The 12,923-nt window shown below is 34.8% G+C and overlaps 1 protein-coding gene across 1 annotated transcript; it reads right to left on the bottom strand.

Annotated features, from left to right (window-relative positions):
• Positions 1–5,298: 5,298 nt before the first annotated feature.
• Positions 5,299–12,576, bottom strand: LOC137398348 (fibrinogen-like protein 1). The gene is made up of 5 exons (XM_068084455.1): positions 12,501–12,576; positions 9,363–9,581; positions 9,118–9,254; positions 6,399–6,516; positions 5,299–5,450 (listed from the first exon to the last, which is right to left on the bottom strand). The coding sequence occupies exons 1-5, from the start codon at positions 12,574–12,576 to the stop codon at positions 5,299–5,301; spliced, it is 702 nt and encodes a 233-aa protein (XP_067940556.1).
• Positions 12,577–12,923: the final 347 nt, after the last annotated feature.

The following is a 12,923-nucleotide window of genomic DNA, read 5'->3' as shown; positions in this document are numbered from 1 at the left end:
GTAGATAGATTCCCCAAGGTTTTTGAGGGTGTAGGGAAATTAAAGGATGTTTCTGTAAAGTTTCATGTAGACCATAGTGTGCCTCCTGTAGCACAGCCTGTACGTAGGTTACCTTTCGGATATAGAGAAAAGGTCAAACAGAATTTAGACAATTTGTTAGCCAATGACATCATTGAGCCAGTGGAGGGGGTGGGTACTTCTTGGGTGAGCCCACTTGTATGTGTGATGAAAGACTCTGGTGAGATTAGGCAAACCATTGACATGCGTCTGGCAAATAAGGCCATCCTTCGTGAAAGACACCCTGTCCCTACTGTTAAGGAAATGCTTGCTGGGTTAGAGGGTGCGAAAGTGTTTTCTAAGCTAGATCTCAATCAAGGTTTCCACCAAGTTGAGCTTGACCCTAACTCACGTGACATAACAACATTCATTACTCCATTTGGTCTTTTTAGATATAAACGTCTAATACAAGGTGCAAATGCTAGCCCTGAGATATTTCAGCATGTAATAAGGCAGACACTGGTAGGTTTGGAAGGGGTGCAAAACTTAGCAGATGATATCATTCTATATGGGTCTAGCGCTGAAGAGCATGATAGACGACTGCACAGCCTGCTTTGTAGGTTAGAACAAGTAGGACTGACACTGAATGGAAAGAAATGTGCTTTTCGAATGTCTTCTATTAGATTTCTAGGGTTCATTGTTTCAGCTGCAGGTATCTCTGCAGACCCTAGTAAAGTTGAGTCTATAGTCAACTTTAGGCGACCAGATAATGTGACAGACTGTAGGAGTTTTCTTGGCTTGGTAAATTTTGTGGGCAGATTTTTGCCAAATCTTGCTACAATTTCTGAACCACTACGACGCATAACACACAAAGACCAGGCCTTCAAATGGACCAATGAACAGCAAAAGGCATTTGAGCTCATCAAAAATGCAATGTCACAAGCACAAACATTAGCACACTTTGACCCCCAAGCTGCTACTCGAGTTGTAGCAGATGCAAGTCCCTATGGTCTCGGTGCTATCCTTATTCAGACACAAGGTGCCTCTGAGAGGATAGTTAGTTACGGTCATAGAAGCCTCTCTGCAGTAGAAAGGAAATATAGTCAAACGGAGAAAGAGGCCTTAGCATTGGTGTGGGCATGTGAACATTTTATGCTGTATTTGTTAGGCACTGAGTTTGAGCTAGTGACTGACCATAAGCCTCTTGACTTTATTTTTAATAGTGCATCGAGTAAACCAACACCTAGAATTGAGCGGTGGGCACTAAGGCTGCAGTCATTTAGGTATAAGGTAGTCCACAAACCAGGAAAATGTAATCTTGCCGACCCCCTGTCTAGACTGAGTATCTCAACCAATGCAGAGTACATGGGGAAGCAAAGCATAGCCTCAGTTGTAGCCGAACAATACATAAACATAATCGCTAGGGAGTCTGTACCATGTGCTCTAACATGGAGTGAAATTGCCTCAGCGACTAAGGACTGTCTAGAGATACAGTCAGTTATTAGAGCTGTTGAGCGGAGTGATTTTAAGAGTTGTGCGCTCTCCTATCAGAGTATCAAAGAAGAGCTGAGTGTGTGTGATGGTGTGCTACTACGTAATAACAAGATTGTTGTGCCGCTAAGCCTTAGACCTAGGTGTGTTGAACTAGCTCATGAGGGCCACCAAGGCATAGTGAAGTCAAAACAAAGACTGAGATCCAAACTGTGGTGGCCTAAAATGGATTATGAGGCAGAAAAGTTCTGCAGAAAATGCATGGACTGTGTAAAAGTGTCCGCCCCAGATCCTCCAGAACCTATGTCAATGAGCAAGTTTCCTAGCAAGCCATGGCAGCAGCTAAGCTGTGACCTCTTAGGCCCATTACCTGATGGAAGGTCAGTGATTGCTGTTATTGATTACTACAGCAAATACTTTGAGTGCGCATTCCTTAGATCCACTACTGCAGACAAAGTTATCGAGTTCTTAGATACAGTATTTTCAAGGTTCGGGTTCCCTGACAGCCTTAGAACAGACAATGGCCCACAGTTTGTGTCAGATGTCTTGCAGAAGTATATGCATGACTGTGGAATTCGGTGGGTGTCTACAACACCTCTGTGGCCCCAGGCCAACGGTGAAATAGAAAGGACCAATAGAACACTACTGAAAACTTTAAAAATTGCAAAATTGAACAACCTTGATATGTCAGTTGAGCTGCGAAAGTTTCTCATGGCATACCGCTCAACACCCCACTCGTCTACAGGTGTTGCACCTTATACACTGCTGTTTGGTAGAGACATGAAAACAAAGCTGCCTTCCGTGCAGACTACTAGTGCTGACATTGACAGGACATTACACGATAAAGCAGCAGATAATGATGCATTGAAAAAGTTGTCATCTAAGCTCAATGTGGAAGGAAAAAATGGGGCAGTCGAAAACCAAATCACAGTAGGTGACAGTGTCTATCTAAAACAACCAAAACAAAGCAAACTAGATGCAAACTTTGGTAATGAAAAGTTCTACGTCACAGGAAGGGTAGGGTCAGAAATTGTATGTGAGAATGCTGAAAGTGGTAGTGTAGTGAGACGAAATGTGTCTTTTGCGAAGCGATGTGTAGAATCTAACGATCACAACTGCGCCCAGTCTGGCCAGTCTGAATCCCATGGGGGTGGGTTTGCTGGGAAGTGCACTCAAACCCAACCACTGGTTCAAAGGTCAAGGGCTCCACCTCTTAGGTTTGGCAATCCTGTATCACACTGAGGCTCATGTAGTAGTAGTGCTTATAAACACAGTTATACATTTATATCTTCATATTTTAGCTTAGGTGTGCCGCAATTAGATTTAGCTGATGCTTACTTGACATTTATGGTGAATGGTTTTTTTCAATGCTGTATATCAAAATTTAAATTAGCCAGTTGAGTGAAATTAAATGCTATTACATTTACCGGGTTTATTTTCCAAAGAAGGAAAGGATTGTAGTGTCTTAGTTCCCACACATTGTATGTTTTCATTAGCATGCCGAGAAAACCATTATGTTGGTCATTATGTTTAGTCAGCCTATTTACCTTGGTTGCATTATTGTCTCATCAAGTTTTATGGCACATTGTATGCCTTGGATATATGGACATAATACAGTTCTTGTATAGACAGCAACCAAGCAAGTGCCTCTCTAGTTCTGACTATCATGCACAATAGTCCCTGGGTTCAAATCTTGGTCAAGCCCAATAACATTTCAAGAACTGATGGAAAGTGTTTTTTTATTATAAACACCCTCAAGAAGATTGCTATTTTGTACATAATTTGTAGGTTGATGGCCTAGGGTTGTGATACTTGTTTGAGTGCTAGAGGCTCCAGGTTTGACTCCTGGTCAAGCTTAAAGATTCTTTGAATATCTTCAGGAAAGAAAAATTTAGATCGACTTTTTAAAAGGTTGCTATCTTAATCTCGTCATCCATATTGAAGTCTGTTTCTCTCAGAAACTCCCTAATCGACCCAAACTGATAGATGTCAGATGATGCAAGATCGGGACTTGAAGGAGGATGTGATAGCAAATGCTGATGTTGTTGACTGTCTCTATTGTTTTGGCAGGTTTAATAAGACTTCTATTGTTGTAGCTTTAATGTTTTTTGAACGGTGCCAAATTTATCTCTTGAATCTGTAGAAGTTTATCCAAAATCTACAGCAAAGTCTGTACGTAATTTCTGCAGGTCAAAATTGATCCATCTTTTCTTTAGCTTTGTGAAAAAAAAAAAGTTGTAAAGAGGGTGGTGCTTGAGCGCTTTCAACTCATTTCTACACTTTGACAATTTCAGATTTCATCAAGTCATCATTACATTGAATCTTAGTAACTACTCTGTGTAATAGCGTGTTTGGGTCAACAGGCCTCAAATACATCTGTTTTACCTATTGCACATATTTTTCTTATATACAGATTATAATGGTTACCACAAATTGTAACGAAAAAGGGCCAACACTTAAAGTTTGGAATCATAAAGTTTTTCTTATGATCGCGAAAGAAACAATTTATTTCCTCTCTTACGTTTAGCAAAAGTTGTTTTCCAAATACAAGTTTTTGTTTGTAGCCACGATGAAAAGAACAGACTTCAGGTAACTATTTAACATAGTAAAACTAATAACTTTATATTATTAAAAAGAAAACTAACTAAAGTGTGTTGAGCTGTATTTCTATACTTTTAGAGTGATAATAGCTCTTCGTTATTCAATAGGTTTGTATAAAAATTAATAGTGGCTCAGGTCATATGAACTTTACCTTGTTCCTGGTACTTCTAAAGGTTTGCCGGTTGGTGCACATTTGAAAGTAAAAACCGCATTTTTTTGTTATTTTCAACATAAGTGTTACACGCAAAATGAAAATGTCACTGAAACTTGGGATGTGGATTAAAACCAGTACCCTATGCATTAAGGATTTTCCATTTTTGTGCCATGATGCTACGCGGGCGTTTATAGCATTTTCCATTATTGCTGGAATATTATCTATTGAGAAACAGGTAATACTATAACCATTGCACTGATGTATTGAACAGATTGTGCATGTTTTTATGACTTTTTATGTAAAAAGAGCATGCAATATTACTCTAGACATGATGAATATATAGATTTATATATATTTTTATATATATAGTTTTATAGTAATATTGGATGCTCTTTTCCCAACTATTTACTCGTAGTGGTGGTCAAATAGAGGTAGCGGCGGTCAAATAAAGGCAGCCTTCATTTAGAAGTTTCACGGTATACATATAAATTTTTCAGTCATTTTACTGTTTGTATATATACAATAATCTTTTTGTGGGTTTTTTGTCGAGCAGGGGTTCACAAAAGACCCAAATACATGAAATTTTTCATGTTTGATTCAGTTGAATACATATTGATCTTTGCTCTTCAGACTATATGATACTGCCTTCTAATAAAAATGGAATAGAGGCTCAAGACAAAAAGTAATGTTACGACTGTTTGCTGTACCATAACTCATAAAATATTCAAAGCATTGCGATTTTTACTTAAGTTCTGTTAATCTTTTAACATTTTTCAAACCTTGATGTACAGACAATGAAGTAATTTTTTGTAGTAAATATTTTGACAAGGTATGCTACGCTTTGAAAGACATCAATTTATTTAATGAATAACCTTTCAACAATAAACAGGATGAATGCCTTACTATTTGTTTGGGTCAAAAAAATCAAGAGATCATCCCAAAACTATAGAAACTAGAAGACAACAACTATAAAGTACGTTAGGAACTAAGGAAGAAATATGATATAACATGAAACAATATTGAAACTGTCTTATTTAACTTCACGTTTTGTGGCATCAGTTACCAATCCTCATGTACACAGTTTTAAATGAATACGGAGATTTCCAAGCAAACCAAGCTACTCCAAATGTCGACGGTCGAGCATTGTTGGCATCGTGCCAAACTCCATTTAAATTAGCACTCATGCAAGCGTCATACCACCAGCCACCTAAAAATATGCATGTATTTTTAAGAAACAACCAGAGGTTTGCTAGACATTCTAAATAAAAATGGTTCCCTCTTATCAGCTGCATTCACTTTTATATCTAGAACCTGGTGAAATCTCTAGTGGTGATCAAGAGGCAAAAATAAGCAAGACCCTAAAGGATGAAAATAAAGTACTCCCTATTACATTGTCAGATACCAAATACAACTTGTTAGACAACGATTTAACTCAACACCAGAATGACGATATTGTTAACAATATATTCAACAATTTTGAGTATTACGCTTCTATCTCTACTAAAAACTGTATTGATAGCCAATTGAATAATATTGTACTAATAACTGTTTGCGCTGCTATAATATTTCGTGTTGCAGGACTGGACGATATGCTTCAAGTTCGTTCTAGTAAATAATCATTAATGTATCTCCCTGATATCTAACCCTGAAAATGATTTTGGATTGCATATGTACATATTTGCGTTATCCAATAATGCGTGTACAAGTAAACTCTACAAACATCTTAGAGAAGAAAAAGTCGCTGTATTTAGAGGTACTTTGATGAAGTTCAAAAATATTTTTTTGACATTTAGTAAGATTAAGTACCTAGTTTTACGTTAGTAGGTCATGCATTGAATCTACATGTGAAAAAACAAGTTTTGGTAAATCTGAAACAGATTTTGTACCCAATCACAGTGTATGTTTAGGGAAACACAGAAGTTAGTTAGGTAGAGTAGATGTAGCTTACACAAGTATCTCACTTATTCACATTAGGAACACATATTTTATATCACATCAGATAAAATAATTGTTGCCATAGTTTTGTGTGAATGATGCTATCAATTAAGGTCAAAAGTATTGAAAGCTCTGAAGGTCTTTTTAGTGGCGGTTTAATAAGAACAATGTTATGCTCCTCCTTTTTTTGTCAAACAGTTATATAATTTTGTTATATTACTTTGGAAAGTTGAAGCGCAGCTTCCAGGGTGACCATCATTGTCATAGTCAAAGGTAGAGAAGCCCAATTCATGATGATAAGAGAGAGAATCTCCCGCATCTCCGCTGTAACCACTTACCTAAAATTGAGACATATAGATTTGTTTGCAATAACATATTCATTAAGCATTCTGCTAGTACAAAGTGAAAACTCTACCTACAACGGATTGAAAGCCAAGCGACTTTTACAAATGGAAAGCTTTGTCATCACAAAACTTGGTGAAAGTGATAATTACATTACCGCCATTTAAATACTGTTTATTTACAATAAGTACTGAATATAAATAATTAAAATACCCATTTACAGTTCAATAGAAATTATATTCACATTTATTTTATTTAGCATTTCATCATCAATGTGGAATATATAAATACAATATCTAATAGCTATCTAAAAGAGGAATTTGCCTGTAAAATGGGTAGAATTACAAGTTCAGTTTACTTAATATGCATTAATGTATTTTTTATTTGAAAAACAGTGTATATAAAAGAACAATTTTAAAATATGCATTTCAATCAAAAAGTCGCCAAAAAAAATTTGCAAAATGACAATCTCAAAGTAAAATATATTTGCTTTTGTGTAATACGTAAGTATAAAAAACACTGTTTGCGGAGTCCCTACAAGAAAAATATTCAGATAAAATTTTAAAAACCTAAATATTTGTGGTGCACGACCCTTTAGCTATAGAAAAAAAATGCCAAAGACATCGGATCTAAACTAAGTATGTACTTTCACAACAAACTGTTGTGCATATAAATAAATTGTGTATATATTGTGTATATATTGTGTATATATCGTGTATATATCGTGTATAGATTGTGTATATATATTGTGTATATTGTGTATATATATTGTGTATATATACAGTATATATACAGTTATATATATATACATACATATATATATATATATATGTATATATATATATATATATATATATATATATATATATATATATATATATATATATATATATGTATTTCGTCTTGACAGAAGACGAAAACACAATCACACTACATGCGCAAAATTGCTTGTATTTTACAACGATACAGCTTGGTCAAAGAAAGACACTAATAAGTGGTTTGACAGGACTATGGGTAGCTTTGAGGTGCAGACATTTGTGAATTAGTAAGGACTTGCTTACTGACTCAAGTACCCAAAAACTTGATTTGCAGTATTGTGTTATTACGAAGGCGACGAACAATTTACAGAGAAAACAAATAAATTATTATGCAACCTCTTTAAGAAAACAACTTGAAAAATACTATTAAAGCAAAAAAGATCAGTAAGCTTTCTTGACGTAACTTTAAACATAACGTAACAAAATTACAGCTTCAAACCTTTCCAAAAGCCAGGTAATATAATACTATATGTGCACACACAAAGCAACCATCCACTTTCCATATTGAAAAATTGAGCAGACATTGTGAACAAAGGATTAAACACACCTTCATAAAAATGAACAACAATTTAACAGCACAACGCAACCAAACCAACAAGAACTCCAGAAGAGTAAATGCAACAGCAAACTACAATATGGTACCAACATACATAAATTCATAAAACGTAACAGACAAAGATAATCACTTGGTACAACCCTAATTCAGCGCCAATGCTGCAACCATCGTGGGACAAAAATTATTCGATATAGCTGCAACATGCTTCCCAAAGGAACACCCACTCCAAGCAACATTTAATGGAAAAAGCTTATAACAGAGCTACTCAGTAATGCCAAACATGAAGGCAATATTTGATGCAAGCAATAATAAAATCTCAAAAACTATTACACAACAAAAAGAAAACAATGAAAAACTTTGCGACTGCAGACAAAAAAGAAATTGCTCTTTAGAAAGAAAATGCTTAGCTAAGATTTTGATATTCTAAGTAACAGTGAATAACCCTACAGACAACCACGCATCAACCTACATGTACACAGGACTTTGTCCAACAGAACTTAAAAGAGGATATAGCAATCATAAAGCATTGTTTACCTACAATAACAAACAGCACTACATAGGACTGAGCAAACACATTGAGAAGTTGAAAGAAAGCAATTCAACATACGACTTAAAATGGAAATTATAAGCTCAATCACAACCATATACAAACAAAACCAAACGACGTAAACTATGTTTACTAGAAAAATACTTCATATATGCAGACCCAACTCGAGCACATTGAATAAAATAAATGGGTTGTCCTCTAATTGCAGACTTGCTAGGAGTTATCCTCTTGGTTACGCTTGGCACTAAATCACATGATTATAACATCAAGCCCATTTCTAGCATTTCGGCACAGCTTTGCATTTTAGTACAACCACACCTGTGGAGTGCAAAGCAAGAAACAAATCTTTAGCGCTTTTACTGAAAATTTACTGTTTTCCTAATAGTGCTTTTTCTATTGTAAATATATGTATATTATATATATATATACATATATGTATATATATAAATTTATATATATGCCTAACACGAAGGAAATATTTATATATATATAAACATAAATATTTATGCACACATATACAAATGTATACACTTGTATGATCTATAAATATTGCAGAATTATTCTCTATGTAAGTTAATTATTTCTACACTAATATGGCGTGCTAATGTGATGATAACTGAAATTCCATGATATATCAGAATATGATAGACACAGATGTATCTAAAAAAAAACTCACCAAGAGTTGGTAATTGCTCTCTTCGTTTTCTATTTGAAACAAAGAATAATTGGCTGTTCTTGACTGACTTTCATGATCTTCAAGAAATATACTCAGTTTCTGGTTCTTCTTCGTCAAATAAAAAATATTTTTCAGACCTTTAAACATACATGAATTTCGTTAAAGAGAAAAAAAATATAACATCCAGTGAACAGACCAATGAAAATGATATATGCAAATTGCCACTGAACATATGTTTTGGTTACCTATCCAGTACTCTCCTTGTGGATTGCCAAAGCCATGAGCATATTCATCCCATCCTCTGTTGAAATCAATGGTACCATCTAGTCTTCTCTGTATTAAAGTCCAACCAGATTGATCATCAAACTGGCAGACAGCTAACACATGTGCAGACTCAGGGTCAGTGTGAAGGGTATACACAGCTCCACTGTTTCTTTCTCCATTATCAAATGCATCTTGGCAGTCTGAAGTAAAAAAAGTAACATAATTATGCAAATGAGGGTAACCCTTAGTCCCAATTCAAGTTATATACTCAATTCATATTTCTTCTTAATAGACCATATAACATGTATGGCTTAGTGGGCTGGTACAATACAGAAGTTTTAAAACAATATACATGTAAACAAAGTGTTCTAACCAGAGTAGACAATGTTAAATTGTTTGTAGTAAACCATTTGTTAAGATCTCTTTATCTGCTTTTATTTTATTTTGCATACTAACCTTGATAGACTCTTGGCGATGGAGCTGTGTTACATGTGGAAGTCTTTTCTGTACCACAGAAACCTTGCATCTATAACATTTGTATGTATTAGCAGAGATGCAGTACAAAAATAAATTCCAAGCAAAAAGACCAAAGTTCAAACGCATTTGATTTATTGTTTATTTACTATTAGCAGCACTGTGTTGAATTACTCAGCGCTTAACTTTTTGAAGTGAAAAATATTTCCAGTATTTGAATGAGCACATATAACCTCAAAAAACAAAAAATAATGATTAAGGTTGGCTTTAAACTGTAAACCTAGCTTTGTTTTGTTGACCTAAATTTATTTGCCCGTCAAGTAGACAGCTGGCTCACACCCTTATAGATAGTGGGTTTATTTAAACCAAGTATTTTATTTGACATCTTGCAGCACATTCTCAACCACATTAGAATTAAAAATTATTTGCATTAGTTTATAGTAAATCTGTTTAGGAGATTTTGTATGAACAGAGAGTTACAGTAACGTGTGAAGCTACTCGAACCAGTCATTTGGGAGTAGGTAGTAGGTACAGTGCAGGAGTAATGTATGTACATAGAGTACGTAATGTAGAGTACATATGTACGTATGTACTCTATGTACGTATGTACTCTATGTACGTATGTACTCTATGTATGTATGTACTCTATGTACGTATGTATGTACATATGTATGTCATATGTATGTACATACATACACACGTATGTATGTAGGTATGTACGTATGTACATACGTACTTATATATGTATGTACATATGTATGTACTTATGTACATACAGATGTACGTACGTCTAAAGAGATCTATGTACGTACATTTGTATGAAGACATGTATGTACGTACATATGTATGTACGTATGTATGTACGTATGTATGAACACACACATGTACATACATATATACGTACATGTGTACATATGTGCGTATGTATGTGTGTATGTATGTACATATGTACATATGTATGTATGTATGTATGTATGTATGTATGTATGTATGTATGTATGTATGTATGTATGTATGTATGTATGTATGTATGTATGTGTGTACGTATGTGCATACAGGTGTACGTAAGTATGTGCGTATGTATTTACGTACGTGTGTATGTGTGTACATATTTACGTATGTATGTGTGTATGTATGTACATATGTACATACATATGTATGTATGTATGTATGTATGTATGTGCGTATGTATGTACATACGTGTGTATGTACATATGTGCGTATGTATTTACGTATGTGTGTACATGTGTAGGTACATACGTGTGTACATATGTATGTACATTTGTATGCAGGTTTGTATGTACATACATACTTATGTAAATATGTGCATATGTATGTACGTATGTATGTACGTACATATGTATGCACATATGTACATAAATATGTATGTATGTATGCACATACGTACATATGTACATATGTACATACATATGTACGTACATATGTACATACATATATACGTACATATGTACATACATATGTACGTATGTATGTATGTATGTATGCACACACGTATGTACGTACGTAGGTACGTACGTACATATGAACCTACGTATGTACCTATGTATGTACATACGTATGTATGTACATGTATGTATGTACATACATACGTTCATATGTATGTTTGTCTGTATGTTTGTGTGTATGTTTGTATGTATGTACGTACATACGTATGATGTATGTATGTACATACATATGTACATACGCATGTATGTATGTATGTATGTATGTATATGATACCTTACACGTAAAACTTACAATAAGTTTAAAGTTTGCTATTTTTGAAAGCATGCAGCATGCAACTTCTGTTTAAAGACCTCCCATTTATGAGCAAAACTACCATGGAAGGCAAGTTTTTAAATCATTGCTTAGAAAAACCTTTGACTTTGACTGAAACATCTAAAAAATTCAAAAATTTGCTAACGAATAGTCCCCCATCTTGAGTGTCAAGTTGTTAATTATTGTTTAGGGATTCTGTTAGATATCAATAGGCTTAAAATTTCAATTAAAAAAGTTTCACCCTATACTCAAACACAGGGTATATAAAAACTGGTGTCAGTACATGTCCATATGTACCTCTGTTGTGGTTTTTGCCGCATCAGATTTTCTCTTTTTGATGTATGTCAGCCCAGTTTTTGTTCCAGTAGGAAGTGCGTGCAGGATTGAAGAAAATAACTTACATTCTCCAGATGCACTGATTCTCACAGCTGACAGGCAGGTAGGGCTTGCGGTACACAGGTTCACACATAATGAGAGAGAAAAACTTCCTATATAAAATAAAAGAAGCCATTTTGTTTATGCCTCAGTCTATGCTACTTTGTTAAGATTTGTTTTTTATTTCGAATTAATCTGAGTATCTTACTAGAACAAGGTACTTGGGGTTAGTCTGAACTTTTATACATTGACTCTGTAGATAAATTGCATGTGAAAACCGATTGCTAAATTTAAATATTAGTTAAAAATAACGATCCAAGATGCAACAGCCCTTAAAAGGTTTGGATGAATAGAACCATAGCTAATCAAATGGCGATAATGGCAACGCGCAAGTGTAACAAGACAAATAAACATTTAGATTTTTAATGTTATATTTGCATAGGCGTTAGAACACAGCAAAGTTACTAATGGTTTAGGATCGTGAAAGTTACCTGCTGTCTCAAAACTATTTTGGTTGGTGAGCAGATCTTGGGAAACATCTCTGATGATATCATAGAGCTCATCCATTGCCACTGGAGTACTGAATATTGTGATGAGCAGTAGAATAAAGTTAGGATAAGTTAAATGAAACTTCATGCTGGCTCGCTGGAAACAGCCCAAATGAACTGTAGATACTCTGCACTTAAGCTGCTGTTCCATCAAAACTAGAAATCAATGTTTATGCCTTAGCGACTCACTTCATCTCTTGTAATTAAAACTGTCTTCTTACCACATTTACTTTGATGTTACCACAGTTGTATTTTGACTGACAATATAAAAAAGATTTCCAATGTTTTTAATTTCAAGATTACAAGCCGTAATCAGTAGTGTATCTCACCTGTGTCTGCGGAAAACATAAAATATTGAAAATGTGT

This window comes from Watersipora subatra, chromosome 6, assembly GCF_963576615.1.
Source record: "Watersipora subatra chromosome 6, tzWatSuba1.1, whole genome shotgun sequence".
NCBI classification, from domain to species: domain Eukaryota; kingdom Metazoa; phylum Bryozoa; class Gymnolaemata; order Cheilostomatida; family Watersiporidae; genus Watersipora; species Watersipora subatra.
This window is presented reverse-complemented; position numbering and strand designations above follow the sequence as displayed.

Coding starts and splice junctions, on each gene's coding strand:
- LOC137398348 (XM_068084455.1), bottom strand. CDS start 12,576: ATGGATGAGCTCTATGATATCATCAGAGATGTTTCCCAAGATCTGCTC. Junction 6,517..9,117: donor AGAGCAATTACCAACTCTTG/GTGAGTTTTTTT, acceptor TCTCAATTTTAG/GTAAGTGGTTACAGCGGAGA. Junction 5,451..6,398: donor CTGCGCTTCAACTTTCCAAA/GTAATATAACAA, acceptor GCATATTTTTAG/GTGGCTGGTGGTATGACGCT.